The sequence below is a fragment of the Hypanus sabinus genome, unplaced genomic scaffold (assembly GCF_030144855.1).
Source record: "Hypanus sabinus isolate sHypSab1 unplaced genomic scaffold, sHypSab1.hap1 scaffold_2573, whole genome shotgun sequence".
Taxonomy (NCBI): Eukaryota; Metazoa; Chordata; class Chondrichthyes; order Myliobatiformes; family Dasyatidae; genus Hypanus; species Hypanus sabinus.
This window is the reverse complement of record NW_026780700.1, coordinates 618-28,108: the sequence shown is the minus strand read 5'-3', so window position 1 is coordinate 28,108 and position 27,491 is coordinate 618. Positions and strand designations below refer to the sequence as shown.

Below are 27,491 nucleotides of genomic sequence, written 5' to 3'. Positions count from 1 at the left end.
CGGCAGCCCGCCCGCGATGACTGCTGCCCTGGCAACGGGGGCGGCCGGGGGCCGGTGCCCAGCAACAATACTGGCCGATTGAACGGCGGTGACTGCAGCCTGGCAATAGGCCAGCCCTTGGCAACAGAAATGAATCCCTGACAACAAGCTGCACCTTGGAAACCACGCTTCCCAACTGAGGCTGGCCCCGGGCCACCGCCGCCCGGCAACAGCACTCGTCCATGGCAATCGCGGCCTGGCACTGGATTGGGCCTCGGCGACCGCAGCTGGCCAACGAGACTCACCCTTGGGAACCGCCGCCTAGCAACGGGCCAGGCCTCGGTAACTGATGCCAGTCAACAGGGCCGACGTTGGCAACCTCGGCCTAGCAACAGGCCAGACGCTAAGCAACAAGTAAGCACTCAGTAACCGTTGCCTAGCGACCGGACCGATCTTTGGCGAACTCATTCCTGGCGACGAGGGAGAGGCCGGCCGACTGATGCCTCAGCAACGGGCACAACCATCAGCAGCGTCCCCGCACCTCACTGCTCCTGGGGTCACCCACCTGGAGGTCACGCAGCTCCTGGCACAGGTGACGGGCTTCTGCCTCCCGCTCGGTCAGCTGGGAGCGGGCCCGGGACAGCTCGGCCTCCAGCGAGAGGCCCGAGGTGGCCAGCTCAGCCCGCGAGGCCTCGGCCTGGCGCCGGTGACGACGTTCCTCCGCCTCGGCCTGCTCGGCCATCGCCCGTGCCCTCCTCGCTTCCTCCTGGGGGAGGGAACGAGGAGTCAGGTAGGAGTCAAAGACTCAGAGAGAAAGCATGAATAGCCCCACCTGCCACAACCCAGTGTTAAAACCCTATGTAAACAGTCAGTGTCACTCCCTCCTCGATCCCAATGTAAACAGTCACAGTGTCACTCCCTCCTCGATCCCAATGTAAACAGTCACAGTGTCACTCCCTCCTCGATCCCAATGTAAACAGTCACAGTGTCACTCCCTCCTCGATCCCTAAGTAAACAGTCACAGTGTCACTCCCTCCTCGATCCCAATGTAAACAGTCACAGTGTCACTCCCTCCTCGATCCCTAAGTAAACAGTCACAGTGTCAATCCCTCCTCGATCCCAATGTAAACGGTCACAGTGTCACTCCCTCCTCGATCCCAATGTAAACAGTCACAGTGTCACTCCCTCCTCGATCCCAATGTAAACAGTCACAGTGTCACTCCCTCCAAAATCCCAATGTAAACAGTCACAGTGTCACTCCCTCCTCGATCCCTATGTAAACAGTCACAGTGTCACTCCCTCCTCGATCCCAATGTAAACAGTCACAGTGTCACTCCCTCCTCGATCCCAATGTAAACAGTCACAGTGTCACTCCCTCCAAAATCCCAATGTAAACAGTCACAGTGTCACTCCCTCCTCGATCCCTATGTAAACAGTCACAGTGTCACTCCCTCCTCGATCCCAATGTAAACAGTCACAGTGTCACTCCCTCCTCGATCCCAATGTAAACAGTCTCAGTGTCACTCCCTCCTCGATCCCAATGTAAACAGTCACAGTGTCACTCCCTCCTCGATCCCTATGTAAACAGTCAGTGTCACTCCCTCCTCGATCCCAATGTAAACAGTCACAGTGTCACTCCCTCCTCGATCCCAATGTAAACAGTCACAGTGTCACTCCCTCCTCGATCCCAATGTAAACAGTCAGTGTCACTCCCTCCTCGATCCCAATGTAAACAGTCTCAGTGTCACTCCCTCCTCGATCCCAATGTAAACAGTCACAGTGTCACTCCCTCCTCGATCCCAATGTAAACAGTCACAGTGTCACTCCCTCCTCGATCCCTATGTAAACGGTCACAGTGTAACTCCCTCCTCGATCCCAATGTAAACAGTCACAGTGTCACTCCCTCCAAAATCCCAATGTAAACAGTCACAGTGTCACTCCCTCCAAAATCCCAATGTAAACAGTCACAGTGTCACTCCCTCCTCGATCCCAATGTAAACAGTCACAGTGTCACTCCCTCCTCGATCCCAATATAAACAGTCACAGTGTCACTCCCTCCTCGATCCCAATGTAAACAGTCACAGTGTCACTCCCTCCTCGATCCCTATGTAAACAGTCACAGTGTCACTCCCTCCTCGATCCCAATGTAAACAGTCACAGTGTCACTCCCTCCTCGATCCAATGTAAACAGTCACAGTGTCACTCCCTCCAAAATCCCAATGTAAACAGTCACAGTGTCACTCCCTCCTCGATCCCAATGTAAACAGTCACAGTGTCACTCCCTCCAAAATCCCAATGTAAACAGTCACAGTGTCACTCCCTCCTCGATCCCAATGTAAACAGTCACAGTGTCACTCCCTCCTCGATCCCAATGTAAACAGTCACAGTGTCACTCCCTCCTCGATCCCTAAGTAAACAGTCACAGTGTCACTCCCTCCTCGATCCCAATGTAAACAGTCACAGTGTCACTCCCTCCTCGATCCCAATGTAAACAGTCACAGTGTCACTCCCTCCTCGATCCCAATGTAAACAGTCACAGTGTCACTCCCTCCTCGATCCCTATGTAAACAGTCACAGTGTCACTCCCTCCTCGATCCCAATGTAAACAGTCACAGTGTCACTCCCTCCTCGATCCCAATGTAAACAGTCACAGTGTCACTCCCTCCTCGATCCCAATGTAAACAGTCACAGTGTCACTCCCTCCAAAATCCCAATGTAAACAGTCACAGTGTCACTCCCTCCAAAATCCCAATGTAAACAGTCACAGTGTCACTCCCTCCTCGATCCCAATGTAAACAGTCACAGTGTCACTCCCTCCTCGATCCCAATATAAACAGTCACAGTGTCACTCCCTCCTCGATCCCAATGTAAACAGTCACAGTGTCACTCCCTCCTCGATCCCTATGTAAACAGTCACAGTGTCACTCCCTCCTCGATCCCAATGTAAACAGTCACAGTGTCACTCCCTCCTCGATCCCAATGTAAACAGTCACAGTGTCACTCCCTCCAAAATCCCAATGTAAACAGTCACAGTGTCACTCCCTCCTCGATCCCAATGTAAACAGTCACAGTGTCACTCCCTCCTCGATCCCAATGTAAACAGTCACAGTGTCACTCCCTCCTCGATCCCTAAGTAAACAGTCACAGTGTCACTCCCTCCTCGATCCCAATGTAAACAGTCACAGTGTCACTCCCTCCTCGATCCCAATGTAAACAGTCACAGTGTCACTCCCTCCTCGATCCCAATGTAAACAGTCACAGTGTCACTCCCTCCTCGATCCCTATGTAAACAGTCACAGTGTCACTCCCTCCTCGATCCCAATGTAAACAGTCACAGTGTCACTCCCTCCTCGATCCCAATGTAAACAGTCACAGTGTCACTCCCTCCAAAATCCCAATGTAAACAGTCACAGTGTCACTCCCTCCTCGATCCCAATGTAAACAGTCACAGTGTCACTCCCTCCTCGATCCCAATGTAAACAGTCACAGTGTCACTCCCTCCTCGATCCCAATGTAAACAGTCACAGTGTCACTCCCTCCTCGATCCCAATGTAAACAGTCACAGTGTCACTCCCTCCTCGATCCCAATGTAAACAGTCACAGTGTCACTCCCTCCTCGATCCCAATGTAAACAGTCACAGTGTCACTCCCTCCTCGATCCCAATGTAAACAGTCACAGTGTCACTCCCTCCAAAATCCCAATGTAAACAGTCACAGTGTCACTCCCTCCTCGATCCCTATGTAAACAGTCACAGTGTCACTCCCTCCTCGATCCCAATGTAAACAGTCACAGTGTCACTCCCTCCTCGATCCCAATGTAAACAGTCACAGTGTCACTCCCTCCAAAATCCCAATGTAAACAGTCACAGTGTCATTCCCTCCTCGATCCCAATGTAAACAGTCACAGTGTCACTCCCTCCTCGATCCCAATGTAAACAGTCACAGTGTCACTCCCTCCTCGATCCCAATGTAAACGGTCAAAGTGTCACTCCCTCCTCGATCCCAATGTAAACTGTCACAGTGTCACTCCCTCCTCGATCCCAATGTAAACAGTCACAGTGTCACTCCCTCCTCGATCCCAATGTAAACAGTCACAGTGTCACTCCCTCCTCTATCCCTAAGTAAACAGTCACAGTGTCACTCCCTCCTCGATCCCAATGTAAACAGTCACAGTGTCACTCCCTCCTCGATCCCTATGTAAACAGTCACAGTGTCACTCCCTCCTCGATCCCAATGTAAACAGTCACAGTGTCACTCCCTCCTCGATCCCAATGTAAACAGTCACAGTGTCACTCCCTCCTCGATCCCAATGTAAACAGTCACAGTGTCACTCCCTCCTCGATCCCAATGTAAACAGTCACAGTGTCACTCCCTCCTCGATCCCAATGTAAACAGTCACAGTGTCACTCCCTCCTCGATCCCAATGTAAACAGTCACAGTGTCACTCCCTCCTCGATCCCAATGTAAACAGTCACGGTGTCACTCCCTCCTCGATCCCTATGTAAACAGTCACAGTGTCACTCCCTCCAAAATCCCAATGTAAACAGTCACAGTGTCACTCCCTCCTCGATCCCAATGTAAACAGTCACGGTGTCACTCCCTCCTCGATCCCTATGTAAACAGTCACAGTGTCACTCCCTCCAAAATCCCAATGTAAACAGTCACAGTGTCACTCCCTCCAAAATCCCAATGTAAACAGTCACAGTGTCACTCCCTCCTCGATCCCAATGTAAACAGTCACAGTGTCACTCCCTCCAAAATCCCAATGTAAACAGTCACAGTGTCACTCCCTCCTCGATCCCTATGTAAACAGTCACAGTGTCACTCCCTCCTCGATCCCAATGTAAACAGTCACAGTGTCACTCCCTCCTCGATCCCAATGTAAACAGTCACAGTGTCACTCCCTCCAAAATCCCAATGTAAACAGTCACAGTGTCATTCCCTCCTCGATCCCAATGTAAACAGTCACAGTGTCACTCCCTCCTCGATCCCAATGTAAACAGTCACAGTGTCACTCCCTCCTCGATCCCAATGTAAACGGTCAAAGTGTCACTCCCTCCTCGATCCCAATGTAAACTGTCACAGTGTCACTCCCTCCTCGATCCCAATGTAAACAGTCACAGTGTCACTCCCTCCTCGATCCCAATGTAAACAGTCACAGTGTCACTCCCTCCTCTATCCCTAAGTAAACAGTCACAGTGTCACTCCCTCCTCGATCCCTATGTAAACAGACACAGTGTCACTCCCTCCTCGATCCCAATGTAAACAGTCACAGTGTCACTCCCTCCTCGATCCCAATGTAAACAGTCACAGTGTCACTCCCTCCAAAATCCCAATGTAAACAGTCACAGTGTCACTCCCTCCTCGATCCCAATGTAAACAGTCACAGTGTCACTCCCTCCTCGATCCCAATGTAAACAGTCACAGTGTCACTCCCTCCTCGATCCCAATGTAAACAGTCAGTGTCACTCCCTCCTCGATCCCAATGTAAACAGTCACGGTGTCACTCCCTCCTCGATCCCTATGTAAACAGTCACGGTGTCACTCCCCCCAAAATCCCAATGTAAACAGTCACAGTGTCACTCCCTCCTCGATCCCAATGTAAACAGTCACAGTGTCACTCCCTCCTCGATCCCAATGTAAACAGTCACAGTGTCACTCCCTCCTCGATCCCAATGTAAACAGTCACAGTGTCACTCCCTCCTCGATCCCAATGTAAACAGTCACAGTGTCACTCCCTCCTCGATCCCAATGTAAACAGTCAGTGTCACTCCCTCCCAAATCCCAATGTAAACAGTCACAGTGTCACTCCCTCCTCGATCCCTATGTAAACAGTCACAGTGTCACTCCCTCCTCGATCCCAATGTAAACAGTCACAGTGTCACTCCCTCCTCGATCCCAATGTAAACAGTCACAGTGTCACTCCCTCCTCGATCCCAATGTAAACAGTCAGTGTCACTCCCTCCTCGATCCCAATGTAAACAGTCACAGTGTCACTCCCAACTCGATCCCAATGTAAACAGTCACGGTGTCACTCCCTCCTCGATCCCTATGTAAACAGTCACGGTGTCAATCCCTCCTCGATCCCAATGTAAACAGTCACAGTGTCACTCCCTCCTCGATTCCAATGTAAACAGTCAGTGTCATTCCCTCCTCGATCCCAATGTAAACAGTCACAGTGTCACTCCCTCCAAAATCCCAATGTAAACAGTCACAGTGTCATTCCCTCCTCGATCCCAATGTAAACAGTCACAGTGTCACTCCCTCCTCGATCCCAATGTAAACAGTCACAGTGTCACTCCCTCCTCGATCCCAATGTAAACAGTCACAGTGTCACTCCCTCCTCGATCCCAATGTAAACAGTCACAGTGTCACTCCCTCCTCGATCCCTATGTAAACAGTCACAGTGTCACTCCCTCCTCGATCCCTATGTAAACAGTCACGGTGTCACTCCCTCCTCGATCCCTATGTAAACAGTCACATTGTCACTCCCTCCTCGATCCCAATGTAAACAGTCACAGTGTCACTCCCTCCTCGATCCCAATGTAAACAGTCACAGTGTCACTCCCTCCTCGATCCCAATGTAAACGGTCACAGTGTCACTCCCTCCTCGATCCCAATGTAAACAATCACAGTGTCACTCCCTCCTCGATCCCAATGTAAACAGTCACGGTGTCACTCCCTCCTCGAACCCAATGTAAACAGTCACGGTGTCACTCCCTCCTCGATCCCAATGTAAACGGTCACAGTGTCACTCCCTCCTCGATCCCAATGTAAACGGTCACAGTGTCACTCCCTCCTCGATCCCAATGTAAACAGTCACAGTGTCACTCCCTCCTCGATCCCAATGTAAACGGTCACAGTGTCACTCCCTCCTCGATCCCAATGTAAACAGTCACAGTGTCACTCCCTCCTCGATCCCAATGTAAACGGTCACAGTGTCACTCCCTCCTCGATCCCAATGTAAACGGTCACAGTGTCACTCCCTCCTCGATCCCAATGTAAACAGTCAGTGTCACTCCCTCCTCGATCCCAATGTAAACAGTCACAGTGTCACTCCCTCCAAAATCCCAATGTAAACAGTCACAGTGTCACTCCCTCCTCGATCCCAATGTAAACAGTCACAGAGTCACTCACTCCTCGATCCCAATGTAAACAGTCACAGTGTCACTCCCTCCTCGATCCCAATGTAAACAGTCAGTGTCACTCCCTCCTCGATCCCAATGTAAACAGTCACAGTGTCACTCCCTCCTCGATCCCAATGTAAACAATCACAGTGTCACTCCCTCCTCGATCCCAATGTAAACAGTCACAGTGTCACTCCCTCCAAAATCCGAATGTAAACAGTCACAGTGTCACTCCCTCCTCGATCCCAATGTAAACAATCACAGTGTCACTCCCTCCTCGATCCCAATGTAAACAGTCACAGTGTCACTCCCTCCTCGATCCCAATGTAAACAGTCACAGTGTCACTCCCTCCTCGATCCCAATGTAAACAGTCACAGTGTCACTCCCTCCTCGATCCCAATGTAAACAGTCACAGTGTCACTCCCTCCAAAATCCCAATGTAAACAGTCACAGTGTCACTCCCTCCTCGATCCCTATGTAAACAGTCACAGTGTCACTCCCTCCTCGATCCCAATGTAAACAGTCACAGTGTCACTCCCTCCTCGATCCCAATGTAAACAGTCACAGTGTCACTCCCTCCAAAATCCCTATGTAAACAGTCACGGTGTCACTCCCTCCAAAATCCCTATGTAAACAGTCACGGTGTCAATCCCTCCTCGATCCCAATGTAAACAGTCACAGTGTCACTCCCTCCAAAATCCCAATGTAAACAGTCACAGTGTCATTCCCTCCTCGATCCCAATGTAAACAGTCACAGTGTCACTCCCTCCTCGATCCCAATGTAAACGGTCACAGTGTCACTCCCTCCTCGATCCCAATGTAAACTGTCACAGTGTCACTCCCTCCTCGATCCCATTGTAAACAGTCACAGTGTCACTCCCTCCTCGATCCCAATGTAAACAGTCACAGTGTCACTCCCTCCTCGATCCCAATGTAAACAGTCACAGTGTCACTCCCTCCTCGATCCCAATGTAAACAGTCAGTGTCACTCCCTCCTCGATCCCAATGTAAACAGTCACAGTGTCACTCCCTCCTCGATCCCAATGTAAACAGTCACAGTGTCACTCCCTCCTCGATCCCAATGTAAACAGTCACAGTGTCACTCCCTCCTCTATCCCTAAGTAAACAGTCACAGTGTCACTCCCTCCTCGATCCCAATGTAAACAGTCACAGTGTCACTCCCTCCTCGATCCCTATGTAAACAGTCAGTGTCACTCCCTCCTCGATCCCAATGTAAACAGTCACAGTGTCACTCCCTCCTCGATCCCAATGTAAACAGTCACAGTGTCACTCCCTCCTCGATCCCAATGTAAACAGTCACAGTGTCACTCCCTCCAAAATCCCAATGTAAACAGTCACAGTGTCACTCCCTCCTCGATCCCTATGTAAACAGTCACAGTGTCACTCCCTCCTCGATCCCAATGTAAACAGTCACAGTGTCACTCCCTCCTCGATCCCAATGTAAACAGTCACAGTGTCACTCCCTCCTCGATCCCAATGTAAACAGTCACAGTGTCACTCCCTCCTCGATCCCAATGTAAACAGTCACAGTGTCACTCCCTCCTCTATCCCTAAGTAAACAGTCACAGTGTCACTCCCTCCTCGATCCCAATGTAAACAGTCACAGTGTCACTCCCTCCTCGATCCCTATGTAAACAGTCACAGTGTCACTCCCTCCTCGATCCCAATGTAAACAGTCACAGTGTCACTCCCTCCTCGATCCCAATGTAAACAGTCACAGTGTCACTCCCTCCTCGATCCCAATGTAAACAGTCACAGTGTCACTCCCTCCAAAATCCCAATGTAAACAGTCACAGTGTCACTCCCTCCTCGATCCCTATGTAAACAGTCACAGTGTCACTCCCTCCTCGATCCCAATGTAAACAGTCACAGTGTCACTCCCTCCTCGATCCCAATGTAAACAGTCACAGTGTCACTCCCTCCTCGATCCCAATGTAAACAGTCAGTGTCACTCCCTCCTCGATCCCAATGTAAACAGTCACAGTGTCACTCCCAACTCGATCCCAATGTAAACAGTCACGGTGTCACTCCCTCCTCGATCCCTATGTAAACAGTCACGGTGTCACTCCCCCCAAAATCCCTATGTAAACAGTCACGGTGTCAATCCCTCCTCGATCCCAATGTAAACAGTCACAGTGTCACTCCCTCCAAAATCCCAATGTAAACAGTCACAGTGTCATTCCCTCCTCGATCCCAATGTAAACAGTCACAGTGTCACTCCCTCCTCGATCCCAATGTAAACAGTCACAGTGTCACTCCCTCCTCGATCCCAATGTAAACAGTCACAGTGTCACTCCCTCCTCGATCCCAATGTAAACAGTCACAGTGTCACTCCCTCCTCGATCCCAATGTAAACAGTCACAGTGTCACTCCCTCCTCGATCCCAATGTAAACAGTCACAGTGTCACTCCCTCCTCTATCCCTAAGTAAACAGTCACAGTGTCACTCCCTCCTCGATCCCTATGTAAACAGTCACATTGTCACTCCCTCCTCGATCCCAATGTAAACAGTCACAGTGTCACTCCCTCCTCGATCCCAATATAAACGGTCACAGTGTCACTCCCTCCTCGATCCCTATGTAAACAGTCACATTGTCACTCCCTCCTCGATCCCAATGTAAACAGTCACAGTGTCACTCCCTCCTCGATCCCAATGTAAACGGTCACAGTGTCACTCCCTCCTCGATCCCAATATAAACGGTCACAGTGTCACTCCCTCCTCGATCCCAATGTAAACGGTCACAGTGTCACTCCCTCCTCGATCCCAATGTAAACGGTCACAGTGTCACTCCCTCCTCGATCCCAATGTAAACGGTCACAGTGTCACTCCCTCCTCGATCCCAATGTAAACAGTCAGTGTCACTCCCTCCTCGATCCCAATGTAAACAGTCACAGTGTCACTCCCTCCAAAATCCCAATGTAAACAGTCACAGTGTCACTCCCTCCTCGATCCCAATGTAAACAGTCACAGAGTCACTCCCTCCTCGATCCCAATGTAAACAGTCACATTGTCACTCCCTCCTCGATCCCAATGTAAACAGTCACAGTGTCACTCCCCCCTCGATCCCAATGTAAACAGTCACAGTGTCACTCCCTCCAAAATCCCAATGTAAACAGTCACAGTGTCACTCCCTCCTCGATCCCATTGTAAACAGTCACAGTGTCACTCCCTCCTCGATCCCAATGTAAACAGTCACAGTGTCACTCCCTCCTCGATCCCAATGTAAACAGTCACAGTGTCACTCCCTCCTCGATCCCAATGTAAACAGTCAGTGTCACTCCCTCCTCGATCCCAATGTAAACAGTCACAGTGTCACTCCCTCCTCGATCCCAATGTAAACAGTCACAGTGTCACTCCCTCCTCGATCCCAATGTAAACAGTCACAGTGTCACTCCCTCCTCTATCCCTAAGTAAACAGTCACAGTGTCACTCCCTCCTCGATCCCAATGTAAACAGTCACAGTGTCACTCCCTCCTCGATCCCTATGTAAACAGTCAGTGTCACTCCCTCCTCGATCCCAATGTAAACAGTCACAGTGTCACTCCCTCCTCGATCCCAATGTAAACAGTCAGTGTCACTCCCTCCTCGATCCCAATGTAAACAGTCACAGTGTCACTCCCTCCTCGATCCCAATGTAAACAGTCACAGTGTCACTCCCTCCTCGATCCCAATGTAAACAGTCACAGTGTCACTCCCTCCTCTATCCCTAAGTAAACAGTCACAGTGTCACTCCCTCCTCGATCCCAATGTAAACAGTCACAGTGTCACTCCCTCCTCGATCCCTATGTAAACAGTCAGTGTCACTCCCTCCTCGATCCCAATGTAAACAGTCACAGTGTCACTCCCTCCTCGATCCCAATGTAAACAGTCACAGTGTCACTCCCTCCTCGATCCCAATGTAAACAGTCACAGTGTCACTCCCTCCAAAATCCCAATGTAAACAGTCACAGTGTCACTCCCTCCTCGATCCCTATGTAAACAGTCACAGTGTCACTCCCTCCTCGATCCCAATGTAAACAGTCACAGTGTCACTCCCTCCTCGATCCCAATGTAAACAGTCACAGTGTCACTCCCTCCTCGATCCCAATGTAAACAGTCACAGTGTCACTCCCTCCTCGATCCCAATGTAAACAGTCACAGTGTCACTCCCTCCTCTATCCCTAAGTAAACAGTCACAGTGTCACTCCCTCCTCGATCCCAATGTAAACAGTCACAGTGTCACTCCCTCCTCGATCCCTATGTAAACAGTCACAGTGTCACTCCCTCCTCGATCCCAATGTAAACAGTCACAGTGTCACTCCCTCCTCGATCCCAATGTAAACAGTCACAGTGTCACTCCCTCCTCGATCCCAATGTAAACAGTCACAGTGTCACTCCCTCCAAAATCCCAATGTAAACAGTCACAGTGTCACTCCCTCCTCGATCCCTATGTAAACAGTCACAGTGTCACTCCCTCCTCGATCCCAATGTAAACAGTCACAGTGTCACTCCCTCCTCGATCCCAATGTAAACAGTCACAGTGTCACTCCCTCCTCGATCCCAATGTAAACAGTCAGTGTCACTCCCTCCTCGATCCCAATGTAAACAGTCACAGTGTCACTCCCAACTCGATCCCAATGTAAACAGTCACGGTGTCACTCCCTCCTCGATCCCTATGTAAACAGTCACGGTGTCACTCCCCCCAAAATCCCTATGTAAACAGTCACGGTGTCAATCCCTCCTCGATCCCAATGTAAACAGTCACAGTGTCACTCCCTCCAAAATCCCAATGTAAACAGTCACAGTGTCATTCCCTCCTCGATCCCAATGTAAACAGTCACAGTGTCACTCCCTCCTCGATCCCAATGTAAACAGTCACAGTGTCACTCCCTCCTCGATCCCAATGTAAACAGTCACAGTGTCACTCCCTCCTCGATCCCAATGTAAACAGTCACAGTGTCACTCCCTCCTCGATCCCAATGTAAACAGTCACAGTGTCACTCCCTCCTCGATCCCAATGTAAACAGTCACAGTGTCACTCCCTCCTCTATCCCTAAGTAAACAGTCACAGTGTCACTCCCTCCTCGATCCCTATGTAAACAGTCACATTGTCACTCCCTCCTCGATCCCAATGTAAACAGTCACAGTGTCACTCCCTCCTCGATCCCAATATAAACGGTCACAGTGTCACTCCCTCCTCGATCCCTATGTAAACAGTCACATTGTCACTCCCTCCTCGATCCCAATGTAAACAGTCACAGTGTCACTCCCTCCTCGATCCCAATGTAAACGGTCACAGTGTCACTCCCTCCTCGATCCCAATATAAACGGTCACAGTGTCACTCCCTCCTCGATCCCAATGTAAACGGTCACAGTGTCACTCCCTCCTCGATCCCAATGTAAACGGTCACAGTGTCACTCCCTCCTCGATCCCAATGTAAACGGTCACAGTGTCACTCCCTCCTCGATCCCAATGTAAACAGTCAGTGTCACTCCCTCCTCGATCCCAATGTAAACAGTCACAGTGTCACTCCCTCCAAAATCCCAATGTAAACAGTCACAGTGTCACTCCCTCCTCGATCCCAATGTAAACAGTCACAGAGTCACTCCCTCCTCGATCCCAATGTAAACAGTCACATTGTCACTCCCTCCTCGATCCCAATGTAAACAGTCACAGTGTCACTCCCCCCTCGATCCCAATGTAAACAGTCACAGTGTCACTCCCTCCAAAATCCCAATGTAAACAGTCACAGTGTCACTCCCTCCAAAATCCCAATGTAAACAGTCACAGTGTCACTCCCTCCTCGATCCCAATGTAAACAGTCACAGTGTCACTCCCTCCAAAATCCCAATGTAAACAGTCACAGTGTCACTCCCTCCTCGATCCCAATGTAAACAGTCACAGTGTCACTCCCTCCTCGATCCCAATGTAAACAGTCACATTGTCACTCCCTCCTAGATCCCAATGTAAACAGTCACAGTGTCACTCCCTCCTCGATCCCAATGTAAACAGTCACAGTGTCACTCCCCCCTCGATCCCAATGTAAACAGTCACAGTGTCACTCCCTCCAAAATCCGAATGTAAACAGTCACAGTGTCACTCCCTCCTCGATCCCAATGTAAACAATCACAGTGTCACTCCCTCCTCAATCCCAATGTAAACAGTCACAGTGTCACTCCCCCCTCGATCCCAATGTAAACAGTCACAGTGTCACTCCCTCCAAAATCCGAATGTAAACAGTCACAGTGTCACTCCCTCCTCGATCCCAATGTAAACAATCACAGTGTCACTCCCTCCTCGATCCCAATGTAAACAGTCACAGTGTCACTCCCCCCTCGATCCCAATGTAAACAGTCACAGTGTCACTCCCTCCAAAATCCGAATGTAAACAGTCACAGTGTCACTCCCTCCTCGATCCCTATGTAAACAGTCACAGTGTCACTCCCCCCTCGATCCCAATGTAAACAGTCACAGTGTCACTCCCTCCAAAATCCGAATGTAAACAGTCACAGTGTCACTCCCTCCTCGATCCCAATGTAAACAGTCACAGTGTCACTCCCTCCTCGATCCCAATGTAAACAGTCACAGTGTCACTCCCTCCTCGATCCCAATGTACAGTCACAGTGTCACTCCCTCCTCGATCCCAATGTAAACAGTCACAGTGTCACTCCCTCCTCGATCCCAATGTAAACAGTCACAGTGTCACTCCCTCCTCGATCCCTAAGTAAACAGTCAGTGTCACTCCCTCTTCGATCCCTATGTAAACAGTCACAGTGTCACTCCCTCCTCGATCCCAATGTAAACAGTCACAGTGTCACTCCCTTCTCGATCCCAATGTAAACAGTCACATTGTCACTCCCTCCTCGATCCCAATGTAAACATTCACAGCGTCACTCCTTTGTAAATCCCTATCTAACAGTCACGGTGTCACTGCCTATTAAATCCCTATGTAAACAGTCACAGTGTCACTCCCCAATAAACCTCTATGTAAACAGTCACAGTGTCACTCCCTCCAAAATCCCTATGTAAACAGTCAAGGCGTCAGTCCCCACTAAATCCCTATGTAAACTATCACAGCGTCACTCCTATGTAAATCCCTATCTAACAGTCATGGTGTCACTGCCTATTAAATCCTTATGTAAACAGTCACAGTATCACTCCCCACTAAACCCCTATGTAAACAGTCACAGTGTCACTCCCTCCAAAATCCCTATGTAAACAGTCACAATGTCAGTCCCCACTAAACCCCTATGTAAACGGTCACAGTGTCACTCCCTCCTCGATCCCAATGTAAACAGTCACAGTGTCACTCCCTCCTCGATCCCAATGTAAACGGTCACAGTGTCACTCCCTCCTCGATCCCAATGTAAACGGTCACAGTGTCACTCCCTCCTCGATCCCAATGCAAACGGTCACAGTGTCACTCCCTCCTCGATCCCAATGTAAACGGTCACAGTGTCACTCCCTCCTCAATCCCAATGTAAACGGTCACAGTGTCACTCCCTCCTCGATCCCAATGTAAACGGTCACAGTGTCACTCCCTCCTCGATCCCAATGTAAACGGTCACAGTGTCACTCCCTCCAAAATCCCAATGTAAACAGTCACAGTGTCACTCCCTCCTCGATCCCAATGTAAACGGTCACAGTGTCACTCCCTCCTCGATCCCAATGTAAACGGTCACAGTGTCACTCCCTCCTCGATCCCAAGGTAAACAGTCACAGTGTCACTGCCTCCTCGATCCCTAACTAAACAGTCACAGTGTCACTCCCTCCTCGATCCCTATGTAAACAGTCACAGTGTCACTCCCTCCTCGATCCCTATGTAAACAGTCACGGTGTCACTCCCTCCTCGATCCCAATGTAAACAGTCACAGTGTCACTCCCTCCTCGATCCCAATGTAAACAGTCACAGTGTCACTCCCTCCAAAATCCCAATGTAAACAGTCACAGTGTCACTCCCTCCTTGATCCCAATGTAAACAGTCACAGTGTCACTCCCTCCTCGATCCCAATGTAAACAGTCACAGTGTCACTTCCTCCTCGATCCCAATGTAAACAGTCAGGGAGTCACTCCCTCCTCGATCCCATTGTAAACAGTCACAGTGTCACTCCCTCCTCGATCCCAATGTAAACAGTCACAGTGTCACTCCCTCCTTGATCCCAATGTAAACAGTCACAGTGTCACTCCCTCCTCGATCCCAATGTAAACAGTCACGGTGTCACTCCCTCCTCGATCCCAATGTAAACAGTCATGGTGTCACTCCCTCCTCGATCCCAATGTAAACAGTCACAGTGTCACTCCCTCCTCGATCCCAATGTAAACAGTCACAGTGTCACTCCCTCCAAAATCCCTATGTAAACAGTCACAGTGTCACTCCCTCCTCGATCCCTAACAAAACAGTCACGGTGTCACTCCCTCCTCGATCCCAATGTAAACAGTCAGTGTCACTCCCTCCTCGATCCCTATGTAAACAGTCAGTGTCACTCCCTCCTCGATCCCAATGTAAACAATCACAGTGTCACTCCCTCCTCGATCCCAATGTAAACAGTCACAGTGTCACTCCCTCCTCGATCCCAATGTAAACAGTCACAGTGTCACTCCCTCCTCGATCCCAATGTAAACAGTCACAGTGTCACTCCCTCCTCGATCCCAATGTAAACAGTCACAGTGTCACTCCCTCCGCGATCCCAATGTAAACAGTCACAGTGTCACTCCCTCCTCGATCCCTAAGTAAACAGTCACATTGTCACTCCCTCCTCGATCCCAATGTAAACAGTCACAGTGTCACTCCCTCCTCGATCCCAATGTAAACGGTCACAGTGTCACTCCCTCCTCGATCCCAATGTAAACAGTCACAGTGTCACTCCCTCCTCGATCCCAATGTAAACAGTCACAGTGTCACTCCCTCCTCGATCCCAATGTAAACAGTCAGTGTCACTCCCTCCTCGATCCCTAAGTAAACAGTCACAGTGTCACTCCCTCCTCGATCCCAATGTAAACAGTCACAGTGTCACTCCCTCCTCGATCCCAATGTAAACAGTCACAGTGTCACTCCCTCCAAAATCCCTATGTAAACAGTCACAGTGTCACTCCCTCCTCGATCCCAATGTAAACAGTCACAGTGTCACTCCCTCCTCGATCCCAATGTAAACAGTCACAGTGTCACTCCCTCCAAAATCCGAATGTAAACAGTCACAGTGTCACTCCCTCCTCGATCCCAATGTAAACAATCACAGTGTCACTCCCTCCTCGATCCCAATGTAAACAGTCACAGTGTCACTCCCTCCTCGATCCCAATGTAAACAGTCACAGTGTCACTCCCTCCTCGATCCCAATGTAAACAGTCACAGTGTCACTCCCTCCTCGATCCCAATCTAAACAGTCACAGTGTCACTCCCTCCTCGATCCCAATGTAAACAGTCACAGCGTCACTCCTTTGTAAATCCCTAACAGTCACGGTGTCACTGCCTATTAAATCCCTATGTAAACAGTCACAGTGTCACTCCCCAATAAACCTCTATGTAAACAGTCACAGTGTCTCTCCCTCCAAAATCCCTATGTAAACAGTCAAGGCGTCACTCCCCACTAAATCCCTATGTAAACTATCACAGCATCACTCCTTTGTAAATCCCTATCTAACAGTCACGGTGTCACTGCCTATTAAATCCTTATGTAAACAGTCACAGTGTCGCTCCCCACTAAATCCCAATGTAAACAGTCACAGTGTCACTCCCTCCGCGATCCCAATGTAAACAGTCACAGTGTCACTCCCTCCTCGATCCCTAAGTAAACAGTCACATTGTCACTCCCTCCTCGATCCCAATGTAAACGGTCACAGTGTCACTCCCTCCTCGATCCCAATGTAAACAGTCACAGTGTCACTCCCTCCTCGATCCCAATGTAAACAGTCACAGTGTCACTCCCTCCTCGATCCCAATGTAAACAGTCACAGTGTCACTCCCTCCTCGATCCCTAAGTAAACAGTCACAGTGTCACTCCCTCCTCGATCCCAATGTAAACAGTCACAGTGTCACTCCCTCCTCGATCCCAATGTAAACAGTCACAGTGTCACTCCCTCCAAAATCCCTATGTAAACAGTCACAGTGTCACTCCCTCCAAAATCCCTATGTAAACAGTCACAGTGTCACTCCCTCCAAAATCCCTATGTAAACAGTCACAGTGTCACTCCCTCCTCGATCCCAATGTAAACAGTCACAGTGTCACTCCCTCCTCGATCCCAATCTAAACAGTCACAGTGTCACTCCCTCCTCGATCCCAATGTAAACAGTCACAGCGTCACTCCTTTGTAAATCCCTAACAGTCACGGTGTCACTGCCTATTAAATCCCTATGTAAACAGTCACAGTGTCACTCCCCAATAAACCTCTATGTAAACAGTCACAGTGTCTCTCCCTCCAAAATCCCTATGTAAACAGTCAAGGCGTCACTCCCCACTAAATCCCTATGTAAACTATCACAGCGTCACTCCTTTGTAAATCCCTATCTAACAGTCACGGTGTCACTGCCTATTAAATCCTTATGTAAACAGTCACAGTGTCGCTCCCCACTAAATCCCTATGTAAACAGTCAAAGTGTCACTCCCTGCTAAATTCCTATGTAAACAGTCACGGTGTCACTCCCCACTAAATCCCTATGCAAACAGTCATGGTGTCACTCCCCACTAAATCCCTATGCAAACAGTCACGGTGTCACTCCCTGTTAAATCCCTATGTAAACAGTCACAGTGTCACTCCCCACTAAATCCCTATGTAAACAGTTACAGCGTCACTCCCTCCTCGATCCCAATGTAAACAGTCACAGTGTCACTCCCTCCTCGATCCCTAAGTAAACAGTCAGTGTCACTCCCTCTTCGATCCCTATGTAAACAGTCACAGTGTCACTCCCTCCTCGATCCCAATGTAAACAGTCACAGTGTCACTCCCTTCTCGATCCCAATGTAAACAGTCACATTGTCACTCCCTCCTCGATCCCAATGTAAACATTCACAGCGTCACTCCTTTGTAAATCCCTATCTAACAGTCACGGTGTCACTGCCTATTAAATCCCTATGTAAACAGTCACAGTGTCACTCCCCAATAAACCTCTATGTAAACAGTCACAGTGTCACTCCCTCCAAAATCCCTATGTAAACAGTCAAGGCGTCAGTCCCCACTAAATCCCTATGTAAACTATCACAGCGTCACTCCTATGTAAATCCCTATCTAACAGTCATGGTGTCACTGCCTATTAAATCCTTATGTAAACAGTCACAGTATCACTCCCCACTAAACCCCTATGTAAACAGTCACAGTGTCACTCCCTCCAAAATCCCTATGTAAACAGTCACAATGTCAGTCCCCACTAAACCCCTATGTAAACGGTCACAGTGTCACTCCCTCCTCGATCCCAATGTAAACGGTCACAGTGTCACTCCCTCCTCGATCCCAATGTAAACAGTCACAGTGTCACTCCCTCCTCGATCCCAATGTAAACGGTCACAGTGTCACTCCCTCCTCGATCCCAATGTAAACGGTCACAGTGTCACTCCCTCCTCGATCCCAATGCAAACGGTCACAGTGTCACTCCCTCCTCGATCCCAATGTAAACGGTCACAGTGTCACTCCCTCCTCAATCCCAATGTAAACGGTCACAGTGTCACTCCCTCCTCGATCCCAATGTAAACGGTCACAGTGTCACTCCCTCCTCGATCCCAATGTAAACGGTCACAGTGTCACTCCCTCCAAAATCCCAATGTAAACAGTCACAGTGTCACTCCCTCCTCGATCCCAATGTAAACAGTCACAGTGTCACTCCCTCCTCGATCCCAATGTAAACAGTCACAGTGTCACTCCCTCCTCGATCCCAATGTAAACGGTCACAGTGTCACTCCCTCCTCGATCCCAATGTAAACGGTCACAGTGTCACTCCCTCCTCGATCCCAAGGTAAACAGTCACAGTGTCACTGCCTCCTCGATCCCTAACTAAACAGTCACAGTGTCACTCCCTCCTCGATCCCTATGTAAACAGTCACAGTGTCACTCCCTCCTCGATCCCTATGTAAACAGTCACGGTGTCACTCCCTCCTCGATCCCAATGTAAACAGTCACAGTGTCACTCCCTCCTCGATCCCAATGTAAACAGTCACAGTGTCACTCCCTCCAAAATCCCAATGTAAACAGTCACAGTGTCACTCCCTCCTTGATCCCAATGTAAACAGTCACAGTGTCACTCCCTCCTCGATCCCAATGTAAACAGTCACAGTGTCACTTCCTCCTCGATCCCAATGTAAACAGTCAGGGAGTCACTCCCTCCTCGATCCCATTGTAAACAGTCACAGTGTCACTCCCTCCTCGATCCCAATGTAAACAGTCACAGTGTCACTCCCTCCTTGATCCCAATGTAAACAGTCACAGTGTCACTCCCTCCTCGATCCCAATGTAAACAGTCACGGTGTCACTCCCTCCTCGATCCCAATGTAAACAGTCATGGTGTCACTCCCTCCTCGATCCCAATGTAAACAGTCACAGTGTCACTCCCTCCTCGATCCCAATGTAAACAGTCACAGTGTCACTCCCTCCAAAATCCCTATGTAAACAGTCACAGTGTCACTCCCTCCTCGATCCCTAACAAAACAGTCACGGTGTCACTCCCTCCTCGATCCCAATGTAAACAGTCAGTGTCACTCCCTCCTCGATCCCTATGTAAACAGTCAGTGTCACTCCCTCCTCGATCCCAATGTAAACAATCACAGTGTCACTCCCTCCTCGATCCCAATGTAAACAGTCACAGTGTCACTCCCTCCTCGATCCCAATGTAAACAGTCACAGTGTCACTCCCTCCTCGATCCCAATGTAAACAGTCACAGTGTCACTCCCTCCTCGATCCCAATGTAAACAGTCACAGTGTCACTCCCTCCGCGATCCCAATGTAAACAGTCACAGTGTCACTCCCTCCTCGATCCCTAAGTAAACAGTCACATTGTCACTCCCTCCTCGATCCCAATGTAAACAGTCACAGTGTCACTCCCTCCTCGATCCCAATGTAAACGGTCACAGTGTCACTCCCTCCTCGATCCCAATGTAAACAGTCACAGTGTCACTCCCTCCTCGATCCCAATGTAAACAGTCACAGTGTCACTCCCTCCTCGATCCCAATGTAAACAGTCAGTGTCACTCCCTCCTCGATCCCTAAGTAAACAGTCACAGTGTCACTCCCTCCTCGATCCCAATGTAAACAGTCACAGTGTCACTCCCTCCTCGATCCCAATGTAAACAGTCACAGTGTCACTCCCTCCAAAATCCCTATGTAAACAGTCACAGTGTCACTCCCTCCAAAATCCCAATGTAAACAATCACAGTGTCACTCCCTCCTCGATCCCAATGTAAACAGTCACAGTGTCACTCCCTCCAAAATCCGAATGTAAACAGTCACAGTGTCACTCCCTCCTCGATCCCAATGTAAACAATCACAGTGTCACTCCCTCCTCGATCCCAATGTAAACAGTCACAGTGTCACTCCCTCCTCGATCCCAATGTAAACAGTCACAGTGTCACTCCCTCCTCGATCCCAATGTAAACAGTCACAGTGTCACTCCCTCCTCGATCCCAATCTAAACAGTCACAGTGTCACTCCCTCCTCGATCCCAATGTAAACAGTCACAGCGTCACTCCTTTGTAAATCCCTAACAGTCACGGTGTCACTGCCTATTAAATCCCTATGTAAACAGTCACAGTGTCACTCCCCAATAAACCTCTATGTAAACAGTCACAGTGTCTCTCCCTCCAAAATCCCTATGTAAACAGTCAAGGCGTCACTCCCCACTAAATCCCTATGTAAACTATCACAGCATCACTCCTTTGTAAATCCCTATCTAACAGTCACGGTGTCACTGCCTATTAAATCCTTATGTAAACAGTCACAGTGTCGCTCCCCACTAAATCCCAATGTAAACAGTCACAGTGTCACTCCCTCCGCGATCCCAATGTAAACAGTCACAGTGTCACTCCCTCCTCGATCCCTAAGTAAACAGTCACATTGTCACTCCCTCCTCGATCCCAATGTAAACGGTCACAGTGTCACTCCCTCCTCGATCCCAATGTAAACAGTCACAGTGTCACTCCCTCCTCGATCCCAATGTAAACAGTCACAGTGTCACTCCCTCCTCGATCCCAATGTAAACAGTCACAGTGTCACTCCCTCCTCGATCCCTAAGTAAACAGTCACAGTGTCACTCCCTCCTCGATCCCAATGTAAACAGTCACAGTGTCACTCCCTCCTCGATCCCAATGTAAACAGTCACAGTGTCACTCCCTCCAAAATCCCTATGTAAACAGTCACAGTGTCACTCCCTCCAAAATCCCTATGTAAACAGTCACAGTGTCACTCCCTCCAAAATCCCTATGTAAACAGTCACAGTGTCACTCCCTCCTCGATCCCAATGTAAACAGTCACAGTGTCACTCCCTCCTCGATCCCAATCTAAACAGTCACAGTGTCACTCCCTCCTCGATCCCAATGTAAACAGTCACAGCGTCACTCCTTTGTAAATCCCTAACAGTCACGGTGTCACTGCCTATTAAATCCCTATGTAAACAGTCACAGTGTCACTCCCCAATAAACCTCTATGTAAACAGTCACAGTGTCTCTCCCTCCAAAATCCCTATGTAAACAGTCAAGGCGTCACTCCCCACTAAATCCCTATGTAAACTATCACAGCGTCACTCCTTTGTAAATCCCTATCTAACAGTCACGGTGTCACTGCCTATTAAATCCTTATGTAAACAGTCACAGTGTCGCTCCCCACTAAATCCCTATGTAAACAGTTACAGCATCACTCCCTGCTAAAGCCCTATGTAAACAGATACCGTGTCACTCCCTGTTAAACCCATATGTAAACAGTCACAGTGTCGTTCCCCACTAAATCCCTATGTAAACAGTCAAAGTGTCACTCCCTGCTAAATTCCTATGTAAACAGTCACGGTGTCACTCCCCACTAAATCCCTATGCAAACAGTCATGGTGTCACTCCCCACTAAATCCCTATGCAAACAGTCACGGTGTCACTCCCTGTTAAATCCCTATGTAAACAGTCACAGTGTCACTCCCCACTAAATCCCTATGTAAACAGTTACAGCGTCACTCCCTCCTCGATCCCAATGTAAACAGTCACAGTGTCACTCCCTCCTCGATCCCAATGTAAACAGTCACAGTGTCACTCCCTCCAAAATCCCTATGTAAACAGTCACGGTGTCACTCCCTCCTCGATCCCAATGTAAACAGTCACAGTGTCACTCCCTCCAAAATCCCAATGTAAACAGTCACAGTGTCATTCCCTCCTCGATCCCAATGTAAACAGTCACGGTGTCACTCCCTGTTAAATCCCTATGTAAACAGTCACAGTGTCACTCCCCACTAAATCCCTATGTAAACAGTTACAGCGTCACTCCCTGCTAAAGCCCTATGTAAACAGACACGGCGTCACTCCCTGTTAAATCCCTTTGTAAACAGTCACAGTGTCAGTCCCTCCTCTATCCCAATGTAAACAATCATGGTGTCACTCCCTCCAAAATCCCTATGTAAACAGTCACTGTGTCTCTCCCTGTTAAATCCCTATGTAAACAGTCACAGTGTCGCTCCCCACTAAATCCCTACGTAAACAGTGACACCTTCAGTCCTTCATACCTTGGCAGCCTCCGATTCCCGCTGGGAGCGGTGCAGACAATCTTCGAGTTGCCGCACGGTCTCACGTAGGGCCGCGCACTCCCTCTCCTGGTGGGACAGTGTCTGTTCACGGAGACGTAGAGCGGCCTGGAGAGCCGAGAGCTGGTCAGTTGCCTGTCGATGACCTGGAGAGGGGAGGGAGAGGGAGAAGGAGGGAGAGACGGAGAGAGTGTGGGAAGGAGAGAGAGAGGGGAAAAGGAGGGGGAGAGAGAGAGAGAGGGAGGGGGAGAGAGAGGAGAGAGAAGGGTTGCAGAGGGGGAGAGGGTGAGAGTGTGGGGTTTAGAGGGAGGTTAAAGAGAGAGGAGATAGAGAGGAGGAGTGAGGGGGAGGGGGTGGAGAAAGGGGTTAGAGAGTGTGGAAGAGTGAGTGGGGAGGAGAGAGGGAAGGGGAGCGAGGGGAGAGAGGGAGTGATGAAAGAGCGGGGAAACAGGAGAGAGAGGGGAGGGGGAGAGAAGGTGTTAGAGAGAGGAGAGGGAGAGGGGAGAGGCATGAAGGGTGGACAGGGAAGAGCCCAGTTCTTGTGACCTAGCCCCCCTCTATTTCTCCCGCCGCTCCCCCCACCCTACCCCTAGTCTCTAACCCTCCACCTCCCCGTCTCTCTCTCTGCCCCCCACATTCCCTCCAGCACCTCTCGAGCCCTCACCGGCCCGTCGACACACTGAGCTGCCCCTGCCCCTGCCCCTGCCCCTGCCCCTGCCCCGCTCACCCTCCTCGGCCTCGGCCACCCGGTGCTGTAGTTTCCGGAGTCGGCCCGCCGTCCCCAGCCTCTCGGAGCCCAGACCCTCGATCTGCAGGTGCAGGCTTCTCAGCTCGACCCCCAGAGACTCCTGCAGAGGAGGAGAGAGTGTGCAGAGGGTGAGACAGGGAGAGGAAGATGTGAGATAGCGAGAAGAGACAAAGAGATATCAGTCACAACTCGACCCCTGCCCCTTCCTCCCCCCGCCCCCGTCCACGGGCACCCACCTTCTCCGTGCGCGCGCTGTCCTCCCTCGCAATCAGCTCCCTCAGGGCAGCCTCCACCACCTCCGCCTCCTCCTCCTTGGCTCGCGAGAATGCGGGCTCCGTCGGGGGCACTCTCCCGTCTGAAACGACGACCGGGGAGGGGGCCAGTCAGCGGCAGAGCGTGGAGGGGAGGGGGTAAAAACACAGAACTGTCCTCTTTCCCTCGTCAGGCTCACCTCCTCTCTCCAACTCTCTTCCCCCTCTCTATCCCTTGCCCCTCCCTCTTTCCTCTTCGCTCACCCCTTCTCCTTCTCTCTCCACCTCACGTGTCCTAATCCTCCACTATCCCTCGCCCCTTCAACCTTTCCTCTTTTCCCCATTCCCTCTCTCCCCAGCCTCCCTCTTCCCCTCCCTGTCCCCGTCTCCCTCTCCTATCTTCTCCCTCCCACTCCCTTCTCTCTTTCTCTGCTCATTGAAACCCTCTCCTACCTCACGCCACTTTGCATCGCTGGCCCATACCGCTTCCGCTCGCTCTCTCCTTCCACCAAAATCCCCTCCTCTCACCCCATCCCATCACACACTCCCGGGGTCAGAAACAGAGTGAATCTCCCTCCACACCGTCCCATCACACACCTCCGGGGTCAGACACAGAGTGAATCTCCCTCCACACTGTCCCATCACACACCCCCGGGGTCAGACACAGAGTGAATCTCCCTCCACACCGTCCCATCACACACCCCCGGGGTCAGACACAGAGTGAATCTCCCTCCACAGCGTCCCATCACACACTCCCGGGGTCAGACACAGAGTGAATCTCCCTCCACACCGTCCCATCACACACTCCCGGGGTCAGACACAGAGTGAATCTCCCTCCACACCGTCCCATCACACACTCCCGGGGTCAGACACAGAGTGAATCTCCCTCCACACCGTCCCATCACACACTCCCGGGGTCTGACACAGAGTGAATCTCCCTCCACACCGTCCCATCACACACTCCCGGGGTCAGACACAGAGTGAATCTCCCTCCACACCGTCCCATCACACACTCCCGGGGTCAGACACAGAGTGAATCTCCCTCCTCACCGTCCCACCACACACTCCCGGGGTCAGACACAGAGTGAATCTCCCTCCACACCGTCCCATCACACACTCCCGGGGTCAGACACAGAGTGAATCTCCCTCCACACCGTCCCATCACACACTCCCGGGGTCAGACACAGAGTGAATCTCCCTCCACACCGTCCCAACACACACTCCCGGGGTCTGACACAGAGTGAATCTCCCTCCACACCGTCCCAACACACACTCCCGGGGTCTGACACAGAGTGAATCTCCCTCCACACCGTCCCATCACACACTCCCGGGGTCAGACACAGAGTGAATCTCCCTCCACACCGTCCCATCACACACTCCCGGGGTCAGACACAGAGTGAATCTCCCTCCTCACCGTCCCACCACACACTCCCGGGGTCAGACACAGAGTGAATCTCCCTCCACACCGTCCCATCACACACTCCCGGGGTCAGACACAGAGTGAATCTCCCTCCACACCGTCCCATCACACACTCCCGGGGTCAGACACAGGGTGAATCTCCCTCCACACCGTCCCAACACACACTCCCGGGGTCAGACACAGAGTGAATCTCCCTCCACACCATCCCATCACACACTCCCGGGATCAGACACAGAGTGAATCTCCCTCCACACCGTCCCATCACACACTCGCGGGGTCAGACACAGAGTGAATCTCCCCCCACACCGTCCCATCACACACTCCCGGGATCAGACACAGAGTGAATCTCCCTCCACACCGTCCCATCACACACTCCCGGGGTCAGACACAGAGTGAATCTCCCTCCACACCGTCCCTTCACACACTCCCGGGGTCAGACACAGAGTGAATCTCCCTCCACACCGTCCCATCACACACTCCCGGGGTCAGACACAGAGTGAATCTCCCTCCACACCGTCCCATCTCACACTCCCGGGGTCAGACACAGAGTGAACCTCCTTCCGTCCCCTGACACACCCACCTTCTGGTGCTCGGAGCCCCAGCCCCTGCCGCAGAACGGAGAGGAGCCCCGCCAAGCGGGCCGAGACCTGCCGCCCCTCCTCCTGCGCCCGCCCCAGCGCCTCGGAGAGGCCCTGCTCCCGGCCGAGGGCGGCGCTGAGCTCGAGCCGGAGGCCGGACTCACGGGACGCCCACTCCTGCCCGCTGTCTCCCGGCGGGTCAGTTCCTCCCGGAGGCACCTCTCGCGCTCCCTCAGCCCCTCCAGCTCGGACGAGAGCGACGCCTCCCCTCCGCCGAGGGGGCCGCGACTCGGACTCCCGCAACTGCCGCTCCAGATCGCGGGCCTGTGGCAGCGGAGGGGGAGGGGGTGAGAGGGGAAGAGGAAGGTGAGGGAGTGAGGGGAAGGGCGGGAGAGGGTGGGAGGGGTACGAAGGGATGCGGGGGCGAGAGGGGAAAAGGAAGGTGAGGGAGTGAGTGGGAGGGGGCGTATGGAGAGGGGGCGAGAGGGGAAGAGGAAGGTGAGGGAGTGAGTGGGTGAGGTGGGGGAGGGTGGGAGGGGTAGGAGGGGATGCAGGGGCGAGAGGGGAAGAGGAAGGTGAGGGAGTGAGTGGAGGGGGCGGATGGAGAGGGGGCGAGAGGGGAAGAGGAAGGTGAGGGAGTGAGTGGGTGAGGTGGTGGAGGGTGGGAGGGGTAGGAGGGGATGCGGGGGCGAGAGGGGAAGCGGAAGGTGAGGGAGTGAATGGGTGAGGTGGGAGAGGGTGGGAGGGGTCGAGAGGGGAAGTGGAAGGTGAGGGAGTGAGTGGGTGAGGTGTGGGAGGGTGGGAGGGGGAGGAAAGGGTTGCAGTGGAGGGGGGAGTGAGTGGTGGTGGGGGAAAAGGGGAGAGAGGCAGAAGGAAAGAAACATTCTTAACGCTATTTTTTCTCATTACTGAAATATTGCTCAGCTTTGTTCATCAGTTAGTTGCAAACTGAATTCTTCATTGGACATAACGACATATTGAAGTAATGGGTCTTTTTTCAGTTAATCTTCAATTAATAAAGAAGATTTTAAAATGAAGATGTGTAGAGATGGAAGGAGATGGAGGGGTCAGGAGGGGAGGATGATGAGGGAGGGGGAAGGGGAATGAGGGGTGGGAGGGTGAAAGTTAGAGGGATGGAGTGTCAGGGGTAGTGAGAGGGTGTGGGAGGGATGGAGCGGGAGGTGGAGGGGATGGCGGACAGGGGAGGAGGAGGGGGAGAGACAGAGGGAGAGGAAGAGGAAATGGGAGAGAGTGAGAGAGAGGAGGAGGGAGGGATTGACAGGGGTAGTGAGAGGGCGTGGGAGGGATGGAGCAGGAGGGGGAGGGGATGGCGGACAGGGAAGAGAGGGAGGGTGTGGTGAGGGAGCGGGCGACAGACGGAGTGAGAGAAAATGAGAGAGAGTGAGAGAGGGGAGGGAGGAGGCAGAGACAGACAGCGAGGAAAGGAGGGGAAATGTAATCCAGGGGGTTAGTCAGGCAAGATGTGCCCCCGCCACTCTCCCCTCCAACCCCCCCGGTCACCTTGTCCTGCGCAGACTCGCAGGCTGCCTCCATCTCCAGGAGCTGGGACTTGAGCCGGGCCGATTCGGACAGCAGCTCAGCCTCCCTTGCCTGGGACGCGCTGCGAGACTTCTCGGACTCCTGCCCCGAGCGGGAGAGCTCGGAGTTCAAACCCTTCAGCTGTGGTGGG

General features: G+C 51.5%; 1 protein-coding gene across 1 annotated transcript; it reads right to left on the bottom strand.

Moving 5' to 3' along the window:
* Window positions 1–11: 11 nt before the first annotated feature.
* On the bottom strand, window positions 12–27,491 carry LOC132388038 (rootletin-like; the record flags this gene model as incomplete). The annotated part of the gene is made up of 7 exons (XM_059960383.1): window positions 27,323–27,491; window positions 25,804–26,125; window positions 23,789–23,907; window positions 23,532–23,652; window positions 22,787–22,950; window positions 545–745; window positions 12–266 (listed from the first exon to the last, which is right to left on the bottom strand). Coding segments are annotated over exons 1-7 (1,215 nt in total), but the record flags the coding sequence as incomplete, so codon positions are not given.